General features: G+C 36.5%; 1 protein-coding gene across 6 annotated transcripts in view; it reads right to left on the reverse strand.

The window, feature by feature from the left end:
* The window catches only part of NAALADL2 (N-acetylated alpha-linked acidic dipeptidase like 2), a 415,927-nt gene that overhangs the window by 92,479 nt on the left and 296,820 nt on the right, over positions 1 to 26,628 (reverse strand). For all 6 annotated transcript variants that reach the window (XM_058844296.1, XM_058844298.1, XM_058844297.1 and 3 more), the window contains 2 exons: positions 11,916 to 12,062; positions 3,707 to 3,799 (listed from right to left, as the gene is read on the reverse strand). In XM_058844296.1, the coding sequence (XP_058700279.1) occupies positions 3,707 to 3,799; positions 11,916 to 12,062 (240 nt within the window). The remainder of the gene's footprint in view (positions 1 to 3,706; positions 3,800 to 11,915; positions 12,063 to 26,628) is intronic.

Here is a 26,628-nt window from a genome sequence, read left to right on the forward strand (position 1 = left end):
TCAATGCACATCTGCATCCAAAAAAAAAAAAAAAGGTAATACAATTGGGAAAATGCAGTACAATGGGAAACAAAGAAAAATAAATACACAAAGTATTAGTACTCCCTCACCTGGAAGACTGTGTTCAGTGCTCACCACCCTATCTCAAAAAAGACATGGCAGAAACAGGAGTGGAGCAGCTGGCAAGCAGATTAGAGATCAGCACTTAGCCTTCTGTGGAAGGAGACATTAAAACACCCAAACTGCAGGTTTAGAGAGGAGACATGACAGAGGGATAGAGATAATGAATGAAACAGAAATGGAAAGTCACACCTAGAAGCTGTGTTAATGCTGGAAGAAAGCATTTTACAGAATGAAAACCAAGAAGTTTCAACCTGAAATAAAGAATATGCCTATGGTTACTCATGAAAAAAACATCCCAAAAAACAAACACACCTTTTTTCCAGAGAAACAAAACTAAATCTTCATCTCTCAAGGCATTGTATATAACCCTAATACCACTCACAAGGGAAAAAAAAACCCTTATTTTACTTCAGAACCGATGATGTGTTATGAAATAACATGACTGACTGGTGTGACTGAGGCCTGTCAAGAAGTTGAAGCAGAGTTATTCTGGATGAGCTATTAAACTATCAGACCTTCTGTGTGAGATGAATTCACAGCCCTCTTTGATGGATTGCTTACTGGTTTTGCTCTGATATTTTGTAAAGTCACCTTCTGGCCCAGATCTAGACTTTTAAAGGTGTTCTTTCCCTATTTCAGGATACCAATAGACAACAGAAGAACAATTATCAACAGGGAAGAACAGCCATGCCAGACCCACAACAATCCCTCAGTGTCATTTGGATTCCAAAAAGTGCGAAAGTTTTCTTTTTCTTTCTTTAACCAGGTGAACTCACTCACTTGCTGCCAGTTGATCACAATGTAGCAACAGACAGTTGATCACATTTTCTTTGCTTATAAGATTAAAATATCTACTTGGCATGTTTTTCAGTGACTGCTGCCTGGAGACAATATTAATGGAACACTTTGATTATAAAAGCATTCTCTATCAAACTGGAGTTTTACCAGTATTGTTCAACAAAATATTTTAACATGTTGTTTAATAGGGAATCAAAAATGCTTTATAAAGAAAAGATCTGTTTTGTACCTATAATGCAATCTTTTCAATCAACTGCTTGGGGGGTGTGTAGGTATGGAAATGAGAATTTCTTTCTAAAAACAGATATGCAAAGTGTCAATCTCGACTTACATAATAATTTCATGTAACAAAATGAAATCTAAATCACATAATTTTGCAACTTGTGCGTTGCACCATGAAAGGCTTAATTATAGGTTGCACTGACAATGAAAAAACATAGGATCTTCAACTCATTTAATGACAGGAATTAGGAACAAAAATGAATGGCCTTACATGCCTCTAGGTCATTAAAGGAAGTGCCACTAACACAGGGGGCTCAGACAGGATCAATGCTTGCCTGTATAATAATTTGTTTAGCCTGTGAACAGACTATGTGAGAGGAGAGAGACCTTATTAAAATAATGCAGGATATTTTGATGGAGAAGGAGCCACAAGCATCCACTTACTGCTGGAGATGCCAGCTGAATGAGCAGGGGCAAAACATAACAGCTGGTGCCTCCTTTGAAATTCTTCATCTGTGCACATCCCTCCCTCAAAGAGAGGCAAAACTCTAAAGCAAATGACTACAGGAAAAGCACAGGAAAAAGGATGGTCATGCAGCTGTCCTTTCTCAGAATCACAAGGCATAAAAAGAAAAAAGAGAAAGAACTAGAGATAAAGGGGAAAAAAAATCCATCAGATACCCTTGAAGGTGATTAGACAGGAAGTGTTCAGGTTAGTGATGGGTTGGACGAGAGGGATTTATGATTAAAAAGAGCCTCTTTATCCTGTCTCTTCTTGTTATACATCCCATATTCAACCACATCCAATAGAGCTATAAAATCAGTGTTATATTTTTGAGGTTTTAAAATGCTACCAACTATCATATTTCATCTACTTCTAAATATTTTAACATCTTAGTTACACTTCAGATGCTCATTCTTACTCCTCAGATCAAATTCCAGCTAAGGTCACCATTACAGAGATGTGCTTGTCTGTATGTGTGTGTCAGGTGGTCTTCAAGCAAAAAAGAAATATATTCCACACTTGGTGATGCTCTGCAGTCTTTCATTAAGCACTAAAGATAAATTTTGCCTTCTTTCTGCACTTCTGTGAACATAAAGGTGAATATTTCATGTGTATGAAATGAGCAAAACCCCATCAAAATGACAGAGAATCAATGCCATGGAAATATCAAGATTCAAAGCAGTTGAGAGGAACGACTGTAGCATCAACCAGGAGGAACAGAGAAGGAAACAAAGGTTTAACATTGATTCTGTACAAAATATCACAGTGCATTAGATATTTAACTTGGTATTTACTAGAAGCCAGTTGTTATGGCCCTTGTTGAGCTAGACATCCATGGGACAAACAGCTGCCATCTGGGTACTGCTACTGATTTCACTTATTTACATATCCTTAGATTCCTGAAGTTCAGCATATACTGGCTATCCTCCAAAAAGTAGTTTCTGATTAAAAGTGGTAATAAATAAGATGAAAGGTTCTGGTATAGAGAAGATAGAAGACTTGTTAAACAGAAACTGAAGCACACTTTTTATTATTGTTCTTGCCTCTGTTTCACAATTCAGAAGACAGAATGTCTAAACATGGCAGTTTCTGCCTTTCCAACTCCATGACAGCTATTTGCAAAACATTAATAACAGCAGACTGCTAACTTCAAATTCATGAAGTAAATTAAATCCTTCACAGAAATTAAATTCACTGTGCTAATTGTTTCCTCCTTTGCTTTAAACAAACAAAGTCTGGTGAGAAGTATACAGTTCTGCACACACAAAACTGAGTCCTTATGTCACCAACAGGAATGAAATTTTCTCCACCTCCTTCATTCCATTACTTAAAATATGAAATGACTGGTCCACCTCCTAAGGGACTGTAAATAAATTTCCATTCTTTATTCATAACCTAATAAAAATGTATTAAGGCAAGCATGGTGATGCTTTGATGATCATCTGCACCCTAGGAATTGTTTCCACCATTTAAGTAACCACCAACAGCATTCATTCACAGGTAGCAGAAACCCTTCACCTTTTAGGTAAATTCACTAACTAACAAAATAATAAAAAAATGATATGATATCCTGATTATGACATTATTTATGCACCAAAGGACAGAGGGGGGTCTTGTTTTATGTCCCAGTTGCACTTAGAGTCCTATTGTTCAATCATCAGACATAGAGAACAGTAATTACTATTCATAGAATTGTATAAAACGAGCTTAAGGCACGATTGAGACACAAAATAAGGCTGCAGCAAGAGTTAAAACTATATTAAAATTAAAACCATAACACAGTTACTTGGTACAAACTACTGAAACTCTCTGTGGTCCATGTGCAACACCTGCTGCTTGTATAAAAATATGCTTTTTGTAACTACAACATCCCCCTCAGCTCATTCTCTGTTTGACCCTCACATTCTGTCATATCATAAATCACAAAATGAGTACAAAAAAGGCTTTTTCTTTCCTATGTATTAGTGAATTATCTGGCAAAATAGGATCCTGATCCCAGCTATGACTCCCACCCAACATAGAGCAAATAATAAATGCATATGACAAAAGGATACTTACCAGGAAATACAGCTCCTTTTAGATATCCAATGACATTAGAAATTGTCTTGTAAGTTGTGACAGACTGAATGTTCAGACTGATTATTTTTTTGCCTGTTAAAAGATGAAAAAAAAATGGAAATGTTAAACTATTTATCCATCCAAGAAACATCCAGGTCAAGGATATAAATTCCACACAAATATTAAAAAAAATAATTTATAATGAGAAGATAAAAAAAAAACCACAAAGAAACCTGTGTAGGAGCCACAGATTAAAACATGAAATGGGACATTATTTTCTTAGTCCCATTTATCAGCATGATTCAAAGATGGAATCTCAAAGGAGATCTCTACTCCTTGAGTTAAAAGATCATTGAATTCACTCAATAAATGCTGCCAGAATACAACAGAAAAAAATAAATAAATTAAAAGAGTAGGATTTACATAACTCTGTGATAACAAAATTTGCCTTAATCTTTAGAGGTTTTTCTCACTTAATCCTTAGCCCAGGTAAATCTATCAATAACATTCATGAAATTATACCTGGTTTATATTACATTTTCTTCTGGAGAAAAGCCCCTGTGTTAAATCAGATGGGAACAGTCAGACCTCCCCACATCTTTGCCAGCTCAGCCTTTGGTGATGCTCTTGTGAACATCACAAGATGTTCTGCCAACAGAAGCCAGGGGTTTTGGTTTAGCTGGCATCAGAGGAAAAAATGGTTCAAATACAAAGGCAGAATGATTTCAAAAGCTGCTAAAATCTAAGGAATTTGCCAGTACTGCCATGCCTGTGGAGATTGGAGCACAGAACAAAGCCAGAGCAGAGCAAATATCTGAGATTAAATAGATTAAAAGAAGGTGGGACACAGAAACCACCTGAGCTCCTGCAGTTTGTGACAGTGGAAGCCAACCCAGCAGCCATGGGGAGCAGCTGACACCTTCCAAGTGTTTCATTTGCCTGGTAACACTGTGGTAACATCCAGCTCATCTGAAAGGTCACAACTTCTGTCCCAGAGAAACGAAGGTGTCTTGAACTGCTTGAACCTCAGAAGAATCAGCTGTGTGACAAGAACCAGCCTGAGCCCAGAGCTGCAGGGAGATTCTCCTCCATCCATGACCCCGTGGCAGAATTGTGCTCAAAGGCATCTCCTGGGCAGAATTCCTTCCATGTCCATACCCCAACTGCCACAGACCAAAATTAAAATATTCCACAGATCACTTTGCTCTCTAAGTCCCAGGTTATCACCCTCCCACAGATCTATTTCTAACACTTTCTTCCCAGGCTTTGTTTCCTGAGATGCACAGAATATGAGAGAGGGGAGTTTACTGCAACATGTGAAACAAAAACAACACATTCTTACTGTTCTTCTGCTGGTACATATGGTAAATTTACTTCAAAATTTTCTTAAAATAAAACACAATATGTTTTATTTCATTAGTCTTCATTGGTATTTAAAAAAGCAAGCCAACTGCTAGTTTTTGTTTATGAATTATGAAAATGAATTAGCAATAGTTATTCTATTTTTTATTCAAACCAAACCTCTTCTGTTATCAATAGATGTGGCTTCTCTATGACAATTCTGGTTTTGCTTGAACAAACCAGTAAGGAAAATGCAAGCCAGGAAGTTAATTAAAAATAAGCCCTGGCACATGACTTTGCAACAATCAATCACAGCACTTTAATATTTTGATTTGTCATGTAATTAACTTTGCTCTTCTGATGTACATTACTGTAAGATTTATTAATGCCATGTAAATGAACCATGTTTGTTCAATAAATCCACAGATATTATTTTAGAATTTAAAAAAAATATTTCAATAAAAAAATAGACCAAAGGATTCCCATAGGGTCTCTTAAAACAAGTTAAAACAGCTCAAGCCATCTATGTTGATTAAGCAGCTTAAATTTAATCTAAACTATGCAAGTTACTTCTTGCTGCTGTTTCTCACCTACAACCATTCTAGAGCCAATTTACTCTTCTTAAAAAAAAAAAAAAAAGAGATTTTAAAGTCAAAACTGATTTCCTTTCCTTTTCCTACACCACTTTAAGATGTTTGTTCCTTTAGGCCCCTTCTCAGACAAAAAGAAGATAAATCCTTTTGAAGACAACTGACTTTTTCCTCAATCAACATCAGCTATCCAGTGTCCAACTGACAATAAAGACACAGAAAATGAACTTGTGGCAATACCCACATTCCAACATCAGATACCCGAGTTAACACTCATGGAACACAGACTTGGGCTTATAGACTTAGAACATCAGCTGAAAAGGCTGAAAGTGCTCTTTGGTATACAGCAGAAGCAAAATTTAATCCCCTCTAAACAGTTCTGACAACAAACCTCATGTCCTAACGCTGTATTTTAAGGATCCTGACAACTTTCTCCTTTTTTTTTATTTTTAATTTTATTTTCCTATATTCTCCAGAAAGCTATAAGGAGACTTTACCTTAGCATTATTCAGGATACACTGTCTTTCTGTAAGCTAAAAGCTACTTCTGGAATAGAAGAGCACAAACATATTTACTGTTATTTCTTTATTTCTTTCCTGACCTGGAGTTTTTGAATTGTCTCATACCACATGACTACCTTCTTCTCTCACATTTACATAGTTATTTTTAGAAATCAAGGCCTATTTTTTCTCTCATTTGACCTATCAGACAGTTTTCTTAGCATTTGAGTACTGGATTTTAAAAAAGCATCTTTAAGAACTCAGGTTTGAAAATTGAACTCATTTGACAAGATTTTTGCTAATTATTGACAAAAATTTCTCTACATGCACACTTAACTGCAGTATGGAAAAATCAAGTATTAGCTGAATTCAAGGATTTCAATAGAATAACTCCTGGATCACAAAATCAAAATTATTTCAGTAGACTGATGAAATAAAGTACATTAAATAACCTCAAGTAATGCAGTAATGCAGTTTTTGAGATAGTTCCTGTTGAAATCAACACCTGACTAAACATGGATCTGTCTGAAATCACAACTGAACTAGAGATTGCAAACATCATCAAATATCCATGCTCATGTGTCTTAGGGGACACTAATTGAGCAGCATAAAACTTCACTTGACAGATCACCATGTTGATTTGAGTGAAAAACCTTATTTACTATGTATTTTATGTAATTTTTGAAGTTCAAACACAGAACTTTAAGTAAAGAAATATAATCATCACATGCATATACGTTAGTTTATAAATAAACTGCATTTATTATGCAGTTATGAATCACAGCAGGACTTACAAGAACACTACATGCAACATAGTATACGTAGAAAAGTGACTAAATATAAATAGTGCATACTTAAGAATGTATATAATCTCAGAAAAATGCTGTGGGATACTATAAAATTGCAAAAATCAACATTGAATCTATGCAGTGTACAGGATTGCTGAGGTATAAAACTATTTGTACAGGAATATGTCAGAACTCCTAGACAGATGTAATGAAAAGCCTTCACATTTTCTTTGTGTATAAACAATACACCATCTAAATCTGGTATCCCTAACATTTTTTCCTAATAGATTTCTATTTGATTAATCAACATACTCTCCTTTTTGAACAAATATTCATAGATCTTAAGTCTTCAAGCCTAATCTTAGCATGAAGAGCTTAATGAATAAACTCCTTGGTATTTGATCATCTTTTCTGACCTACAATGAGGAATCCAGAAATAAAACTCTTTAGATGAAGAGCTTTTGAAATAAGAAATGCCAAGAATAAAGTCCTTTAAGGAGGCCCTAAACTGGGATGGCCTAATGTGATACAGAATAAATGTGTCACAGTCAACATCAAAGAGAGTTGAAAATGCTTCAGATGGCATAGTTGAATTTCATAACCTCACACTACTTTCATTCTTTACCTGCTTTATAGCAACCAAAAGCAAAGCATCACACATGAAAACATTGCAGCAGAACAGAATTCTGAAAATATATCTTGATCATTTACAATTCTGGTAGAAAAACTCTTGAGGCTTCAGGTGGGAGTAGAGGGAAGATATATAAAAATGCTTCACACTGTTCATGCTTAATTCTTCGCATGAACTTCTGTTTAAAAAAGGAACAGAATTTAAAGTGTTCATGAAAAGAAAATCTGAGAGTATTGGTACAAATGTCTGTAAATTTTCAGATACAGGATGTCTGAATTAGATCAGAGATCCCTATTTAGCTTGTTCTTCTTTCAAATGCCAGTAAGAGACATCTGTAGAACTTTGTTATATTTCTAGTGTTATATACAATGATTCCAGATTTGGTAGGTACAGTAACATGCACTGCCACACAATCTGCTGGCACCTTTCTCTATTTGCTTCCTTAGATTCTTTAGCACAGTCCAAATACCCAGAAATGGTGGCATTGTTTGCAGATTGGTTTCACAGTGTGAGATAGCCCAGCCAGAGTTTATTAAATATGGTAGTTTTCATTTTCTCTGACAGGCAGCAAACTATGAAGGAGAAACACATATAATATTATCACAAGGCTGCAGTTTAACAGGAGGAGATATATGTCCTTTCTCACTCCATGCCCTTCCTCTGACTGAAAAGAAGGCAGGCTTGATTTGCACTAGTGCAGCACTTGGCAGAGAATTTTATTTATCTTGGATGAGAATGGTATAATATGGAAAGTAACAGACTCTTCCAATTATCCCTTTCATATAATTAATGATTCAAATTTCACATGATCAGAGTTGACTATAAACTCAGTATAACGAACATCTGACATGTGGAACTACATAAAATAGAAGTTCAAAGTCTCATAAAAATTCATTGTGTTGTGCTACAACCCTTTCCAGTGACAGTCAGTTCTGGTTATCTGTTCCACTCACCCATTTTGTCAGAGCAGGTAGATTTATTTGCAGCCTACAATGGAGCTCTGCACTGCAGTCATTGTGATGATTCTCTATTGATCAGTGACTGTAATTTGTAGACTAAAAAAAGGTTACAAAAGATCAAAAGATTCTACCTAGAAAAGCATTTTGATCTGAGTAATTTTACTGTCTGCAGAAGAATGCTGGGAGTCTTTGTATACCTGGCTCTATTATTCACACAGTGTTTGATATCATTCAAGTTACTTAAACTATTCATGCTTTGGCTTTATACTTTTTGAAGTTGAAGTATAAAAAAATTACACCTATTGCACAGGAAAAGGCATTAGGAGGCGGTAAGAAATGGGATGTTTAAGTGAGATCACTTGCATGACACTTCTCACCAATTGAGCTGTGCTGCTCAGCCCTGCTGGGTCACACCAGCTGCTCATCCTCATCTCCACGAGTGACCAGCAACAGAAATGTGGAGGAGGATGGAGGAATAGGATGGGCCACAGAACAGGATGATGCCCCAGACACCTGGAGACTGATCACTACTGAAATCCTGGATCTTTCTCATCTCCTCGCTTCTCAGACATTAATCAGGCTGAGAATGAAAACTGACACTTAAAACCAAAGGGAAAAATTACACACATAACACTAATGTGTTTAAATACCAGGCTTCCAGGATTTCCATTCAAACCAAAGTATGTGGTCATTAGTGTCAAAAAACACTTTGTAAAATAATTACCATTAGATACATTTACATTAAATACTCAAGAGTTTAATTGAAAAAGGGTAATTTGTACATTACTGTAATCTCCCAAATAGTTGGAAACAACAAAGGCAGTTCACTGTACACAGCAGGACTTTCTTCATTTATGTTTATAGGAGTGTTTTAGCTTTACAATAACCTTCACAATGTTCTAGCAAATATCTGAGTCAGATTTTGTAAAAAAAAGGGGAAGCTTCAAAAGTTTACAGTTTCTCTATAGAACTTCACTCTGAAATTCTTTCTAATTGTCTATCTTTGGGAAAAAGTTCACAGGAGCACAGAATTTCAGATTAATGAGGATTAACAATAATGTACCATACCAAACAAAAAGCAAATCTAATTACTGACTTTATCTAACACAAAATTAACAGCTGACTTCAGTTCCCATTATTTGCTTTGCAGGTCCTGAGCTCTCAAACTATGTGGGATGTTTGCCTCCATCCTCCCACTCCCTCTGTCACATTTTGTCTCTTGAAAACTGCAAGGCTAAGGGAAAAAAAGCAGCAATGTGAGAAAACTATATATAAATGTTTAATCATTACTGATGAGTCTGCTGTTCAGCTTTTTGAAACATAATGATGAGAGAATGATGATCATTTTATCCTAACAAATTTTAAGCCAACCAATCATCTGAATTGCTCATTCACCTCTTTTGACAGATAAGTGATGAGTCCTACGTCAGAAGTGAAATCTCTCTCTTAAGCTTCTTCAAATCAACAGGAAGACTGCAAATTCAACCTTCTCTCTTCTCAAAATGCATTGCTGTCCTCAGCATTATCTCTTTAGCTATTACCAGTATTAAATAGCTATACACCATTTCTTATCAGAAGACCAGCCTTTTATCTCTTCCATTAAGGCATGATACTGAACAACAGCACACTCTGTGCTCCAGAACCATTAATATAACAAAAAAATATATCATAATACATTACAGAATTATACAAGGATTCTTCTTATAGTCCCTATTTTCTCAATAAATTAAGACTTTTAAAAAATTCCCCCATGGATTACTGTGGTTCAGAAGCTTTACATGAAAACAGACAAGTTGTTGTGTTCACCCAGCGTAAACCAGACATGGACTGGCTCTCACCAGACTGCTGGCTTGGGATATTCTTTCTTTCCAGAAATTCTCCTCTCACAGAATTCCTGTCTTCTCAGGAAAATAAAACAGACATGCCCCACCTGTCATAGAAAAAGTAGAATAAGCTGCCCTTCAGGGTGATTCTGTCCTGCAGCCTCCAGACAAAGCTTTTTGAGAAGCAGACATTGTGCAGCCTTTTATCTTCCTAAAACGAGTGTCATTTTCCAGCCCAAATTCAGGCTTTGCTCCAGGCACTTCAGCTGTTGAAAATTCCTTCAATACTAACAAGCTCCATGCATCCTACCTGGAATGGTTAAGCACTTGTTCCTTCCAAAATGGCCTTTTCCCCTTTTCTACTGGTTGTGGGGACAGTAATTTTTAAAATTAAAAGTTGACTGTTAAAGTATCTAGTCAGCCATGCATGGAGAACAACTGTCCTGCCTGACCACAACAGCTTAAGCCATGAAGCATGAGGTCATCAGCCTTCCTTTTTAGTATGTATAACTACAAATGCTAACACAAGTCATAAAATTAATCAACCTTTTTTATGACTTGTTGTATCGTACTCGCATTCCACAATAACCTTCCAAAAGCAATAAACAGGGGATACAGCACATGATAGTACACTGACTGCCCTTAACATTTGTTTTTACTGTTATCATCACTGTGTGCAGCACAGGATACAGTGGCTAAATTAATTTGCCTCCTCCTTTCCAAGACCACGGTTTCAAATCAATTCATTTAAATGGGCATTATAATAAAATACACTATTTTTTGCTGGTGAAAGATGGACAGGTACAAAACCAAACTGAAGACTGTTTATTGAAGAATTACTGTTTAAACGTGTACCTCATCTAGAATGTTCTCTGGAAGATGTTCCTTTGGTGAAACACTTGCTGGGACACTGCAGTCTTACTTTTTTCCCCTTCCTATTTCAGCAGTAAGTTTTTTCAAGCAATAACCTGTGTGACTTTGCTAATGGCATTATTTCGAGGGAGATACTATGAATGCACTAATCTGGCTCCACTCAAGGTATTTTCTCCTTATCATGATGCCCGTTTTCCTGGTGAAACTCGGAGAAAAAGCTGCCTGAAGGTTCAGGTACGCTGTTTATTCTATAGAATATACAAATTAAGGAACATAGAGACACATTTAGAATTTAAATGTTATTATTCCAGAAACAGATAAAAACCTCACAGAATAATATAGTTCCTGATGCCTTAATGTTAAAATCCCATTATTAGGAGTACAACAAAGCCTAACAAAACACATTGCAGCACTAACAAACTCTCCCTCAAGTGATAGTACCTACACAGAAGAGGTTCTAAGTCAATATTAAGAATTAGTGCCTTCTAAGAATCAATGCCTTCTACTATTTTCTATTTTTATTTTTTTTTTAAACCACAACTTCCATCTATCAGATTTTAGGAGCATAATCTTTAAACAGTCCATAGCTTCTTCTAGAAAGCATCTAAGCAAAACATACCCAGAATCAGCTAAACCTCTTAGTTCTAAAGTTGTAGAAAGTGGATTTGGAGTCTGTGAGGAACATTGTGTTTGAAAAGCATTACCTGCAGCTGGCAGCTGGAGGGGTGTACACCTGTCTTTTTGGGCTGGGTCCTCCCCAGGCAGGGAAACAAGTTTTCTGGCAAGCACCGCAGAAATTGGTTGTACCAGCAGTGTTGTGAGGTTCAGTCGATTTTGCCTGTAGCTTCCATCTTAAATAACAGGAAAGGGAAGAGCAATTTAGTAAATGAAAATTAGATTTCTCTCCTTCATAAACCAAACACAGAAATGCAAATCTCTACCACACAGCTTAAAACAACTGATTTAGATAAGCAGGTGTTGTTTTGTGCTTCTAATACTGAAAAAAAACCCCACAAAAAGAAAAATCTTCTTCAAGAACATGCACTACAAAATTACATGTACATATTATGGTAGCTGGGCAATAGTTCCACAAGAAAGAAACTGTTGAAAGAGTCCGAGCAGATATTAAACTGTGAATTAAACACAACAAATTAAATTGATGTGTAGATAAAGGAATCATTGATAAATAGAAGAACTGATCAGCAATAACTTTCAAATTCAAATAAAGCCTGAACAGCTGAAGGAGGTCTGGAGTAAGAAGGTACTAAACAGACACATTGAGTGGAAAAAGGTTTGGATCAGAAAGCATCAGAATTCTTCATTTACAGCTGAATCATCATAAGCAGACATAGTGCAAACCTCTCAGTATCAGCAGTTTCATGCAAATATTAAAATATCCCTTTAACTGAAAAAATGTGAGTTACCATACACATGCCTGTCTAACATTTGATCATGGAAAGGTTTCTGATGAAATAATGAGATGTTTTGGGAGACCAGCTGACAGAACTGGGGGTGGGGGGAAAACTGAACTTTGCATACAGAAATGCTCTGAAACACTTCAGGAATAAACACCTGTTTACCTCAGCTATCACATCTGGCCTGATGCAGGGATCATGTCTGCCCATGGAAAAGCAGGAACACTTGTGGCAGATGAAAAGCCCAGCACAGAAAAGGAGGGGAGGTTGATATCCTTGGGCAGGACACAGCTCTAACACAACCTGCAACACCCTCAGAGCCCCACAGTGCTCCTGCCCCTGCTCCATCATGTCCAAACCTTCAAGCAGAGATTCAGAATACAAGGCCTGTCCCTGAGACCTCTGTGAAACAAACACCGTATTTCCTGTCAACATCGAGTTCTTTACTACCCAAAAGCATCCTTTAAATTCCTGCAGGCACAAAGGGAGGAAGCTATCAGCAATCAGCAGCATGTTTCAAATAAATTTCTATAAAACTACTACCAGGATGGTTGTTACTGAACCACAGTATAAAGAAAAAAAAAAAAATCTAGGCACATCTTCAATTTTATTTCTTTTTTTTTTAATCTACACGCTCCTGAAGCTTTTTATAGTATACCTTCAATCCTTATGTGAAAATTGACCAAAGCTGTATTATTTCATTATGGAAAAGCAAAAGGTGTTGTTCACCCCTAATACTTAGTGGCAAAGTGATCAGTGTTGAGTTTGAAAGAATCAGACAATTTTTTAGGTGCAAAGGTAAAGCTGGTTCAAAATATAATTTTAAAAGAAAAGCTTTGTCTCATCAAAGTTGGTCAGGGTTCAAAATCACTTAAAGCTGTCACTTCAGTAAACTGACGGCAAAATCAGTTTGGTCAAGCTTTGAGAGTCTGTTTCTGCAATCAAAAAGAGTCTTAAAAAGTCCATCAGAAATGTGCAATTGAGACATTATTTTCTGTCCAGTGTTTGTCAATCTGCAGACTGTATTACAGGGGCAATGAAGCTCAAAACGTTTCAGATGAGAAACATCTCTCATTTCACCAGCTACTCACAACTTGAGCTTCAGACCTGAATAACCTGTCAAAGACACACTTTCAAGAACAACTTACAGGAGAAACCCCTCTACATTTAAAAATGAATCATCTCACAATAGAAAATGGAGTTTGAAGTATGGCAGAAAAAGGAAAAAAAAAAATCTACGGAAAGGCAGATTTCAGTTATCTGGGCAGTTTTATCTGGAAGAAAAACTTTCTAATAGGAGGAATTCATAAAGACTTCCCTAGGCAGGTGATAAAAATCTCTTAAACTGAAATCTTTTTAGAGAAAAGTGTAAGCAAACATTTGTCAGGAATGATGCAGATATGGCTGATGCCTTGAGGGAAGGTGCTGCATCAGATGACCTCCTGACATCTTTTCCAAACCTAATTTCTATAAAAATCTCTAGCAACTAAACTTGATGAACTGTTAACAGAGAAAAAAACCCACTATTTGAATTAATATTAAAAAATGCTTTTTTAAAAACAAATAGAGTTCCTTTCTCACTGCCAGGCATTTATTAATGGCCACTTGTTACGGAGGCTGAGGAAAGCAATGTGCATCAAGACCAGATTGTAAAAGTGAACCATTCAAGACCAATCTCTCCAGTGCACATTTGAAAATCTGGAGATTTTCAGGGCTGCCAGTTAAAGCCTAATCATTCAGATTTTAAATACTCTTGGGCTTGGTCACTGCCAGTGAAACAGTGCAGAGTAACTTCATAAAGAAACACACTGAAAGAACTTGGGGATTCTTGCTGGCACTTTCTCTGCTGGATGCCAAACCCTTCAGAGCACAGAGTGCTTTCAGGATCTGTGGGAACAACAAATGCTTCAAGGATAATTTAAATTTGATATTTTGCTTGCAATGAATTTTAGTTTTATATCATGAAACTCTTCCAAGAAGCAGAATTCTGCAAGTCTAAAAATGTAACTGTGCCACGCCTAGAACCACTATTAATTTCAGAAAGTCCATAGAGAACCTACTGTAAAGTGAGAAGGAAAATATCATAATCAATTATTAAGTTAATTTAGGAACTCAAAAAGAGGCAATCTTTAGAAAGCTTCTGCACAGAAAGCAAGGCCAGAACTTCTGCAGTGACTGTGTTTTATGGTTTCTTTTTCAATGCAAGCAATAAACCTTGAACACCAGTTTCCACCCTGCTCAGACTGGGACACACTCCTGCAAACCTGCATTTCACAGAGCTCCATCACTTAATTCACTGGTGCTGACAACATGCTCTGGGATTTCTGAATTTAACAGGAATACTTGTGCACCATGCCCTGCTCAGTTCTGAGTAAAAGTACAATTTTATCATCATTTCAGTGACTTTTTGAAGACTGAAAAATCAGAGAGTTAGTCACAATGTCATACTTGTCTAGCCCAAAAATACTGCTTCACCCACAGCTTCCTCAGTATTATGGAAATAATCTTTTACTTGCATTTTTCTAAGAAGTTTTGCATTATGTGAATCAACTTTCTGTTCATTTTTGTTTAAATCCCAGCTTCAAAGGAAGATTGGACAGAACACTGTATTTAATCATTATGTGTTTATACAAGGCACCTTCTGCCAGGATCATATAAAACAAAAAGTTAACAACTAAATCTGTCTAAAAAGCTTACTGACAGAACTCATCAAAATAATTCCTTCAATGACCTGATACACTGTTTTAATGAAGTTCCCCCAAAAACACAGAGAAAAAAAAGCCTGACTGAACACCGAGCCATAATTGTACGTAGCCACGTCTTTGACTTTCTGCTGCATTAATAATACAGCAGTATTAGTTTTGAAATATCTGAAGTGAATGGCTCATTAATTTTTCACCTTAAGCTTAATAGAAATTTGAAAAACAGTTTTATGCTGAAAACAGCCACTCCAAGCAGGACTTCACAGCGCATGATGGGAATAAATTAGAGCACAAAAGACAGAATAGCGTGCGTTTGGTCAAATGAGATGGTTCTGTCACTCAATTGCCTGAAGTGAAGAGTTAGTGCAATGCATTCCTGTGCAGGAGGCATTCTTACATTTATTCATTCCCAGAGCATATCTGCACTGTCCTTTGTCAGCACTTGATCTCGTATTAGGCATGACAAACCCAAAGATGTATAAACTGACATGTCACAGACATTTATGTTATTTGTGCTTTGAACCTGTTCACAGCTTTCCCCCACCTTGGCTGGTAGCGTTAGCAGCTGTGAGCTCTCACTGCTTGTCCTGCAGCCAGTCACAATGACCTGCTTCTATTTCTCTGAAAAATCAGCTTATCTGTCTGGCTTTTATCTAAGCAGAGGCTGAAGCTGAGAGGAGCTGTGCAGCACCTACAACAGAAAGGCTCTGGGTACTGAACTCACACCATGACTGCTAATCACGGTAATTTTGCTATGCAGCAGCTGCTTGATTAAATCTTCAGCTACAGCAGCTTACAATACTGTCCCCATGTCCATTAAGACAGACTCTTCTAACTCAAAAAAGCAGCCTTCAATTAAGCCTACACATCCCACTTAACCTCTGCTAGAAAATGCATCCACCTGCTATACCTCACAAAGTCACTGACATTTTTTTTGCCTTCCTAAATTTTCTCTTTTAACAAAGAAACTCATTCTAGCTGTTATTTCTTGCTGAAAGTGGATACAGTCAGAATATCGACCCAGAAAAACTGGTGCTGTTCTGCAAGCACTTATGAACAGGAAATTCTGGGAAAGCACTTCCCAGCTGCTCACCAAAGTCACACAAAGGTTTTTCTGCATATTCAGTCAAACAGAGACCTTTTCCTCTAACAAAAGTGGTGCTGAGCACTCCAAGGTGTTTAAAATGGAAGAAAGAATGGATTTTATTAATGGCAAGGAGAAGACCGTAATTTTAGACTTTCAAATGTCAGCAAGGAAAAGCAAAAAAAAAACCAAAAAACTGGCACAGCAAAAAGTTACCCAGGAGGAGCAGAACCTGGAGCAGGTGCCTACAGAGTAGAATTGGTAACAAGCAGTTTCCTGCTATGTCTTTATTCAGTTCTCTATGAATTATCCACTAGAATTGAAATGTGGAACATATGCCAGTTTTGAAGTGCTTTGCTTCACTAGCCACTGATAGAAACACAGAGGAAGAGAAAAACATTTGCTTCTCTTTTGTAAAAAAAAAAAAAAAAAAGAAAAAAAACCCAGAACTTTGAAATTCTGCAACCAGGGATTTTAACAACAGCCACAAGGAAACCTTTCAGAGCAGCTTTACAGGCAATGGAGCACGAGATGATGAATCACAACAGCATTGTGTGGCAGCTTGCATTTCAGGGTGCATGGCCACAAGTGGACAGGAGATGCTTAGAACTATGCAGTGATTAGAGAAAGGGGTGAGGAAGATGGATGTGCCTGTGAAAGGTTTATGCACATTTACAGAAGATACAGAACTGAAAGGCAGTGAGCATCACCTGGAAGAGAAACAAGCCACTGAGAGTTCTCAGAAAGTATCTAGAAAACATTTTTCAGTTTTATCTTATTGCTGATAGTTAAAAAGAATTCTTTAAAAACACCTTTTCAAAAAAATCCCATTTTCATGATGTTAGGCATTAACAAAAAGTTTAAAAGAAAATTGAAGATACCATACCACTTGTGATAAATTCTCCAAATAATAATACATCCACTGATACACAGAGAAAGCCAGAACCCTACAGAAATGCTGCTTTACAGAGTATATTCACTGTATTCTGTTTACATAACATTTTGTGAACGGAGTGGATGCAAATCTGTGTACGTATAACTCAAGACTGTCTCTTTAAACAGATTTCTGCTGTCCTTAAAAATAAACCTAAATATTCCATAGTTAATACGGAAAACCCCCAAACCCCCCAGAACTTGCTGTCATCTTTTTCCCTCCCTCACAAGGAAATGTGCTTAACCACCATGAAAGACAAAAAAAAAAAACATCACTCCCCTCTCTCACTGCAAATCACTCTTGTTTTAATGCCTACTTAATGTACTTTAAAAATACTGTCACTCTTGTTTCTTTTTAAGATACAAAGAATAAAAAGCAACGCATGTATTGTGTAAAAGCAAAACTGCTTTGACACACTGATGCAAAACCATCTCATTAATTTAATTTCCCTGCTCCTTTCTGAGAATATTTAATAGAAGAATAAAAAGAAAACCAAACAACTTTTCACAATACTCTCACCATTTCGAATTCCCCTTTCCATTTAGCTCGTTGTAGTGGCTGATAATTAAAATGACATAGAAGTGGCCAAAATAGAGCAACATTACATAACATTTCCACACCAATTGACAGAAAGTAAAATTTCTCCTTTTTAAGTATCCTGTAATTGTGTAACCACTAAGTTGTAAAAAGGAAAGAGCATTTCTTCCACATATTACAAATAGCTAAAACATATTTTTATGTTCTACAAACAATGGAATATAACAGGGGAGAAAGGACAATTCCCAGGTTCTCCTGTTTTAGCAAATGCCTGTCTCACTACTGAACTGAAAAAAACTCTCCACCAACAGACAGCAGGTTTGGCCATGGGACAAAAAAACCCAAACAACACTGCCCAACATTTTAACAGTGCTGCTGGATATTTAAAAGGGTTGACAGAAGTCTTATGCGTTATAAGACAAAAATATCTCTTGATGCTTTAAAAATAGGCTTATTTTAAAAAATCCAAGAATCATGAATTTAGGTTTCTGGCCAACTTACTGTTTGCCATCCATAGTGAATTCAAACCCCCAGTATATTAAATACTTTAGTATTTAATTCTGGATTCTATTTGAGGTATTCTTGATAGCAGAACATCTACTTAGCACCTTCTACCATCATTAAATTCAAGATCATAGGTACAATCCACTGTAAGGGGGGTATGTGGAAATAATCAAAGCTGAAAAGATTGGAAACACTCAGAACCATCAGCTGTGTTAAAAGCTGGCCACAAACTGCTGCAAATCCTAATCTGGAAAATAATTTGATATATTTTACCTTCTGAAAGTATGCAGAGGTATTAATCCAGTGGAGTTCAGCAGAGCTACTTGAAGCAATTGCTCTGATGTTCAGAATAACTGCACAATCCAAACTGTTAAGTACCAGACACATATTTGGACTTGCTTTTTTTTAATCTTTGTCTTAGGGAAAACTACTTCAGGAATCCTACACCTGCAAGCCTACATGTGAAATGTACCTGTTTGTTGCTCCCAGGAAATACATTTCCCAGACTATTATGTATAAGATGTTCTTGAACTGAAATCTGGAGGGAAGCTCATGTGTATGTGTGTCTGTGCAGGAGGGAACACAAATCAAAGGGATGAACTAAGCTTGGCAGACGTGGATTTTAAAACTGATATATTACAGAACATTTTCAATTCAAGTGGCAAGCACGTTATGGAATTTGCTATCAGTTCCATTGGGGAAAAAAAAAAAAAAAAAAATTAAAAAAGTTCTCTGCTCCTGATCCAGGCAGCCAAGCAGGAGTATCCTGCAATGGAGTCACAGCAGCAAGGAGGGCACACAGCAGCTCCTGCATCAATTATGTTTTCTGTTAACCTCTACAAGAAATAAGGAACTTCTGGCACATTGACAGGTTGGTCTTGGAGCTTGCTCCCTCATGAACTAAACCTTGGTGATGGCCACCACAGATGGAACAAACAAAGTGGAAATGAGACAATGATACAGATTTCCTTTCCTCCAGTGAGGATGGAGACTAAATATGGTAAAATAAGGGTCTGGCGTTGTACAAACACACACCAGGTAACATATACCATCCTTGTTCTGATTATGAACAAGCACACATTCCTGCTTATTCACAATAATGAGATTTATTGTTATTAAAAATAATAAAAGTCCTATAGCGCTCTGCAAGGAATGGAATGGAGATAGAAAATCTGTAAGAAAACACCAAAAGTGACAGGTTTAGGATGACAATTATTTTGTTTACAGCATGTAGTGAACATTGCAATGACTCACAATCACATGCTGTCTGTACATATTTGGAGGATGCCATGAAATAAAATTGCATATGTTATCTGTAGTACACAATGCTTTTCTTAAAGTAATAAGCATCTCTGATACATTCTTCCAGATTTGTTTGAAACCACTGAAAGCCACATTTTGGCTTCACCACAGTTTAATTGTGCCAGCACAGTTGTTTCAGGAGCCACATTATGAACCAGATCAGCACACTTTAAAAATCAGTGCTCTTAAATAAATGAGCAGAGTAAGAGATTAGCTGGGATGAGGATATGGAAGGAACAGCAGGAATCCCTCCAATTCAACCCAAAGCCTTCTATTCCCATGCCACAATTCCAGGAGATTCCCGTGTCCTCTAGGACCTAAAGCCATTGCCAGACACAGAATGACACTTAGATATGCATGTAAATTCAAAACCTTCTTAAAGATTTTAAAAAATAATTGAAAAATCTTTGCATTATTTTTCGGTAGGTTTTTTTTGTTTTTTAAAGTTGTAACATACTTCAAGAAAACCATTTAAAAAAAGAAAGCCTCCAATATTCTGGCTGAAAACGATAAATAATTAATATGCATCTGCTGTTTTAGCAGTTTAAAGAAGCTGCAGTGTTAATTTTACTTGCATGATATTAATGTTAAAAAATTTGTAAAAGAAGATAAATCTACTAATAATGCACATCTAGCAATGCAAAATATGTTAATATCATTTAGCTTTGTTTTGGTGGAGCAAGCAATTGGAACTGCAGTGATGCTAATTTTCACATTAAATTCTGAATATGTGTATCAAAGGCATACAAGAAGTTAAAAAAAAAAAAATACTCTCTATCTGCTTTTATCTTGTTCTAGGGGGGCTTTCATGCAGTGCAAAGAAATACACAGAAGAATCAGTGGTTTTAGAAAGCCAGACTGCAATGGAAGTGTTCCAAGTCCTCAGTTCATCTTTATTAATCTTTCACACTCAAGATCAGATAAAGTAGATAAATGGGCTCATGTACCAGTAATAATTTCATTAAAATTACTGAAGAAAAAGAAATATGCTGGTAAATCAATCTCAAATGACAGTTTTCTGAAATGAAGATACAGGTGCTCTCAAGACCCCTATTAATCCTGTTGATAGCATAGAGAATAGAAAGAGCTATGTTCAGAAATTCCTAAAATTCTGAATCTGTGGAAATCCTTGTAACACATATTGGTTTATTTCTTGGATTACAGAACAGAGACAAACAAACCATAATCTATTTGCAGCGCTCCTCAGAGATATAAACACTGGTATTTAATTTACTTAATAACTTGCTCATGTATTTGCAATGTTTTATTATGTTCATGCTGACTCGTGCTACTGCTGGATTCAGCTTCAGAAGGCGATTACTAACACCCAGGAGAAGTGGATTTTATTTTGTGCACAACAGCACATTTTCTCTGAATATTCATTCCAAACTCCAAATGGAGTCCTTGGCCCTAAATGATTTCTGAACCATCTCTTGTAAGGAGCTTTGCATCCTCAAACGAGCTTGTGTAACCTGAGATGAGCATGAAAAATTAATCATTTTGTTTAAATAACAGAGTTGAGGAGCTGGTTAACATTTAGGTTAAACTCCCTGAAATTCAAGGGCAATTTGAGTCAGGAAGATCAGAATAAAGAAAAGTTGGGAAAAAAACAGAAAATAAGGCAAGGCTTGAAAAAAACAATTCCTTGTTGAAGAAGGGTCGAGCAGCAGCAGCATTTCAGAATATTGCATTTCAGGCCATGTTTTAAATTATGACTGAGTGATAAATACACATTCTTACCAATTCTTACCATATATTCTTGCCAATCCTTCACACATCACAACATATTTTTAAAAAACGCTACTTAAGATTATTTTCCAAATTAAATAATAACACTATTTTCCACAAAAAGAGTGGAGATTATTGCAAATTATAGCTAGTAAAATTCAGCAGAAAATAATTATATTTTAAGTTGAACTGTTACTTAAAACTAATTTTAAAAAGTGTCGCTAAGGCTTTTTCAGGGGGGAAAATAAAAATTTTTTTGTTAGCTTATATTAATTTATAAAATAATGCAGAAGGAACCTTAGTGGTGTTTGGGATCTCAGGTTTTTAAACAGAGAATGACCTGCAAAGGACAAAATGCTGCAAAAGAATAAAAAACTTGGAAAGGCAAAGAAGGAAGCATAGTGCTATAACAATGAGAAATGAACATGGAAAACCACAGGAACTTGAAGGACCAAATCCACACACCCCAACCCCAGGAACCCTCAGCTGCCAGTGATGTTTCTGAGAGCACAGCCTGGGCTCACCAGCCTGACCTGTCAGCAGAGCTCTGATGTGCTGCTGTATCAACACAAACCTCTCCAAGACTTTGCAATGAGAAAGGCACAGCATCACCCTCCTACATCACTTGATCATCACTGGAAAGTTCATTCAGCACTTGTGTCAAAAGATGTTTGGTAATCTAGCCCTCCGTGTTTATTTTCTGATTCCATTTACTGTCACAATTCAGTTCCATGGGGTTTTTTTGCCTGAAGTTACTCAAAGAAGCTGGTGAGCCACCACCACAGCTCTGCTGTAGTAGATGCTCACAACTCCATCATATTGATAGGTAAAAGCCCCAAGAAATATCCAGAAATAGGGTTCACTGAAAGAAACACAAATAAAAAGAATACATGGTCTGTTGCAACAACACGAGTTAAAGAAGTTATTTTCATAAAAGGAACGTGTCACAAGTAATCATCACTTCCATTTTGTCTCCTCAGTACTGGTAGAAATAAACAGATGCCACATTTATAAATTCAATTGGCACTGTTTTGCTGAAGTGACAGATGATTCATGTTGTGATTGCCTCTACACCATGTAGCACCATTCTTTATTGTCACAGGTACCGTATTTCATGCAAGACTGCAAACTACCATTTGCAGCTTTATAATAAACTATTTCCTGTCAATAGTGCTGTAAGAAAGTTGAAATTTGCCCTCAAGTATGCTCAGAAACAAATAATTAGAGCCACTCAAAGATCAAATATGGTTTTTCCATGCAGTCAACGCTTCATTCTCAAACCTGGTGCATGAGGGCACTTCAGCCAGGGAGGCAGAAGTGCCTTTGCAGTTGAGCTGTCCATCAGTGCTCATTATAAACCAAAATTTCAAGTACCCCTTTACACAATATTGGGCTACCAATTCCACTGCTTGCAGTTCAACCACAGTAAACAAGTTTAATATCAAAGTAATAGAGCAGAGGGCAAAAATATTACTTTAGGCTGTAAGTAGAGTTGATATTTTCTACTGTGCTTTTACTTCATTTGTGGCTTTTACACAGAACAATACTATAATTACATGGAAAAGGTATTTAATGCTGTGAAACAAGCAAAAATTTACTACATGAAAAAAACATTAGCTATTGCTTTGCTACAACTCTATTTTAATTAAAATTAAATTTTCTTCAATTTCAGTTTAATCTGGTTAAGCAATTCAGAGTCCTGATTATCTCTAAAAATGAACTGAAATTGTAGCTCAGAATGAAGCATGGAGAGGGCACTTGAAAGATATTCCATTACTTTCCTGACAGTCACAGTCACCAGTGCTGAGTGAAGCCAGCTGCTGAGAAGATGATAAATACATTTAAGTAAGTAGACACATATATGTGCAAAGGACTGATTCGACAGAAAACACAGAAAGGAAGGAAACTACTTTAAAAATACCCAGCCTCTTACTTGATTCATTTCTCACAAAAATCCAATCTTGCTTATGAGTAGGAGTTGAAAAAGTGGCACTGACTCTTGGAAAGTGTTAATGGGCTAAAGGAAAACCCAGAAAAAGGAAACCTGAAACAATCAATCACCCTAATTATTTAATATATTATTATGAATTTGCTACAGACTATTATTTATCTTCCTTACAGAATGCTGTTGTACATATAATTGGATAGTATTAGACCCGTATTGATGCAACTTCATGTATCTATAAACCTATATAATTTAATGACAAAATTAGATTTTTTTTTATGTATGCAAATTTGTTTAAATAATAATTTTCTCATCAGAGCTTATTGAGCAGAATAAAGTATTGCCTTAGATTAATTGGTTTAATTATACTTTCTTTGAAATTTATTCAACACTTTCCTGTCTCCTACTCTAAATAAATATTTCAAATTTTGCTAGTTAAACTCTAGCTTAAGTGTGTTCCCTCTATGAAAGGCAGTGTTTTTCTACCACTGCTTGGAAAGGAAGTGTTGGTTCCCTGTATTCTGGCTATTGAATTATAAAATGAAACAATTTTCTTCTGTTCCTAGAAAGTCAACACAACACAAATCTCTGTAAGTAACCACCAATATAACTCAATTACTGTTGTGGGTTTTTTTCAGTCCTTGAAGTCGTTTATATTGATGAGCTCTTAAGGCTCTGCATGGAATCACATTTTTCAAGCTGTAACTAAAAATGTGTTCTATGAAGGATACATATCTCATGCCAAGGGTTGATATTATAAAGTCATTCCACTCAGATCAAAAGCTTCTTAAAATCATCTTTTGCAATGTTTCTCAGAGGTTTTGGAATAAATTTGTGAGTTTTTTTTGACAAGTACTGGCCACATTCAATGTGCGTGGGACTTGCATTAGGAACCTCAACAGACAAAGGTTCTGCTTCCCCTGAAGGATTTCCACAGGGAAATCATTGAGACAAAGGATAAAATGAAGCTGTGACTTAACTCCATACTCAGGGCAGCTCCTGGAGGACATAACTGATCTGGAAGAACTCCTGCAAGGTAAGAAAGTCTATTGTGCATCCTCCCCAACCTATTTCTTAACCATAACCACACTGAGATACACAGATGGAACCTTTACACAACCTGGAAGAAACCTCTCTGTTCCCTGCAGCACAGATTTCTATTTTTATTATTATGGATAATATATTTTTATTATGGTCAGATAACTCGATACTTTCAACAGCCAACTACCTGAATCAGAGCTGGCAGCAGGCAGCTGGAAATTTCCTCAGATCAGAAAAGCACACAGTCCACTGAATAATCTAGAGTCTGAAATAATTAAGACTAATTTCTGAAACTGTGAGTGCCTCTTCAGAGCAACTTCTATAAATACAAACCCCTCATTAGCTCAAGTGTTGCTCCATGAAGTTCTACACCAAGGATATTTCCAGCTGTGATGCTTCCTGTCTGAAACTCAAAAAGAACACCAGAGGATTCCACAGGTTGGCACATGCAGCCAGTCCATATGGAACACACCCACAATTAATAACCTGGAGGTATTTGTTTAAAATGTAAAATACTGGAAAAAATCATTCAGAAGCACCAGTGATAATCAAGACCTAATGAATTTCCAGTACATACTCTAAAATTAATTATGAGCTGGATGGCACAATTATTTGGCTTGGATTATGTACAAAGTCAATCTTGCAATTACAATTTATTGGATTATTCTGCCCTAAAATTTCACAGAAATATTTCTGATAAACAGTGTACATGCATCTTGAAATGGAAAGAAGAAATTAAACTACATGTACTATGGATTAGTTATTGTGGCATTGGCCTTCTTCAAACTGCTCTGGAATTCTTTAAAAACTGCATTTTTGTTTCTTTTTTTTTAAATTAAGGATAACACACAATATGTTAAAGAGATAAGTCACAGTTTGGCTTTGTGAAAAGTAAAGCTGCCTCTTCTGGGACAAGGACTTGGCATTAAACTGAGAAGTCTCTTGTCAAATCATAGATTGATAAAATTATTCTAATTACCTCAACTTAATAATTAGTGATAACTCACTAGACCAATAATAATATTAGTCAAACCCTTAAGCAATACCATTTACAATAAAAATTTTGGCAGCTACCAACAAAGATCTTTGTGGGCTATGAGCCAAACCTGGGGCAACTTGATTGGAATTGTACTCATTTAATTGATCCATCAATAATTATGACAGTAACATAAAGTAATAAAAGAAAAAATGTATCCACAAACTTTTCAATTTTCCTGAAAATCCTCAAGAGATTGAAGTCAGTAAAGCAACCTTGCAAGTCCCCAATTAAAAAAACCAAACAACAATATATCTCTATTTACTGCTCTGCCCAGGTTCATTACAAGGAAGTGGCATTATTACAGGCTGTAAGAAACATGCAGGATTCAGATTTATAAAATAACCAAATCCACAAAAGGCTCCCAGTAAGTTCAGTTGTCACTGAACCACCTCATGTGTGTTAAACTACACACCAAGCATCATCAAAGGCCAATGTCAATGTAATGTAAAATGCAGGGAAAATCAGATTGGCCAAGAATTTCCTCTCAGGAAAGTGGTCAAGAAGGAGATCTGAGCAGAAATGTCTCTTAACATGGATCTTAAATCACAGAGAGAGAACCTCTGCAGTATCCCACAGCTGGAAAGAGAGAGAGCATGTGTGTGATCCAGAGCAGGATCATGTATTTAATCCCAATGACTATTCTAAGGAAATAATACTTTAAAAAGAAAGTCAAGAATGTATCTATGGATCCACATCACCAGAAGGCAAAGCAGGAGCTTGGCACTCAACCCAGTTCACACGTGACCTGCTCCTGCCATGACTGTTAAGTGGAAAGAGAATCCCAAATAAATTCTGGCAACATTTTCATCACTAAAAATCCAACATCTGCAGAATTCAGCCTTCCACAGAACTCTGCATTTAGCATCTAATACAAAGGATTAGCACACACCTCCCCTGTATTCATTTGTAAGGAAAGCTCTGGAAGGTGTCTGTCACTGGGCTTAGGACACCAAGATAAAGAAATCAGGAATGCCAGGGACGTTGCCATTTTTAGTGACTATGGATTAGAAATGCACGGCAGGAAGAGAGCTCTGTATTCCATGGAGCTGCAGCTACAACCTGCATGAACATAAATGGATTTTCAGTGAAGCTCAGATTTGAGTCAAGCTAACTTATTTGATGGGCTGGTTAATAGAAAACATACTGACAATGGAGACTCTTCTATATATTTTTGCCTTTTCCAGTT

Source organism: Poecile atricapillus, chromosome 8, assembly GCF_030490865.1.
Source record: "Poecile atricapillus isolate bPoeAtr1 chromosome 8, bPoeAtr1.hap1, whole genome shotgun sequence".
Taxonomy (NCBI): Eukaryota; Metazoa; Chordata; class Aves; order Passeriformes; family Paridae; genus Poecile; species Poecile atricapillus.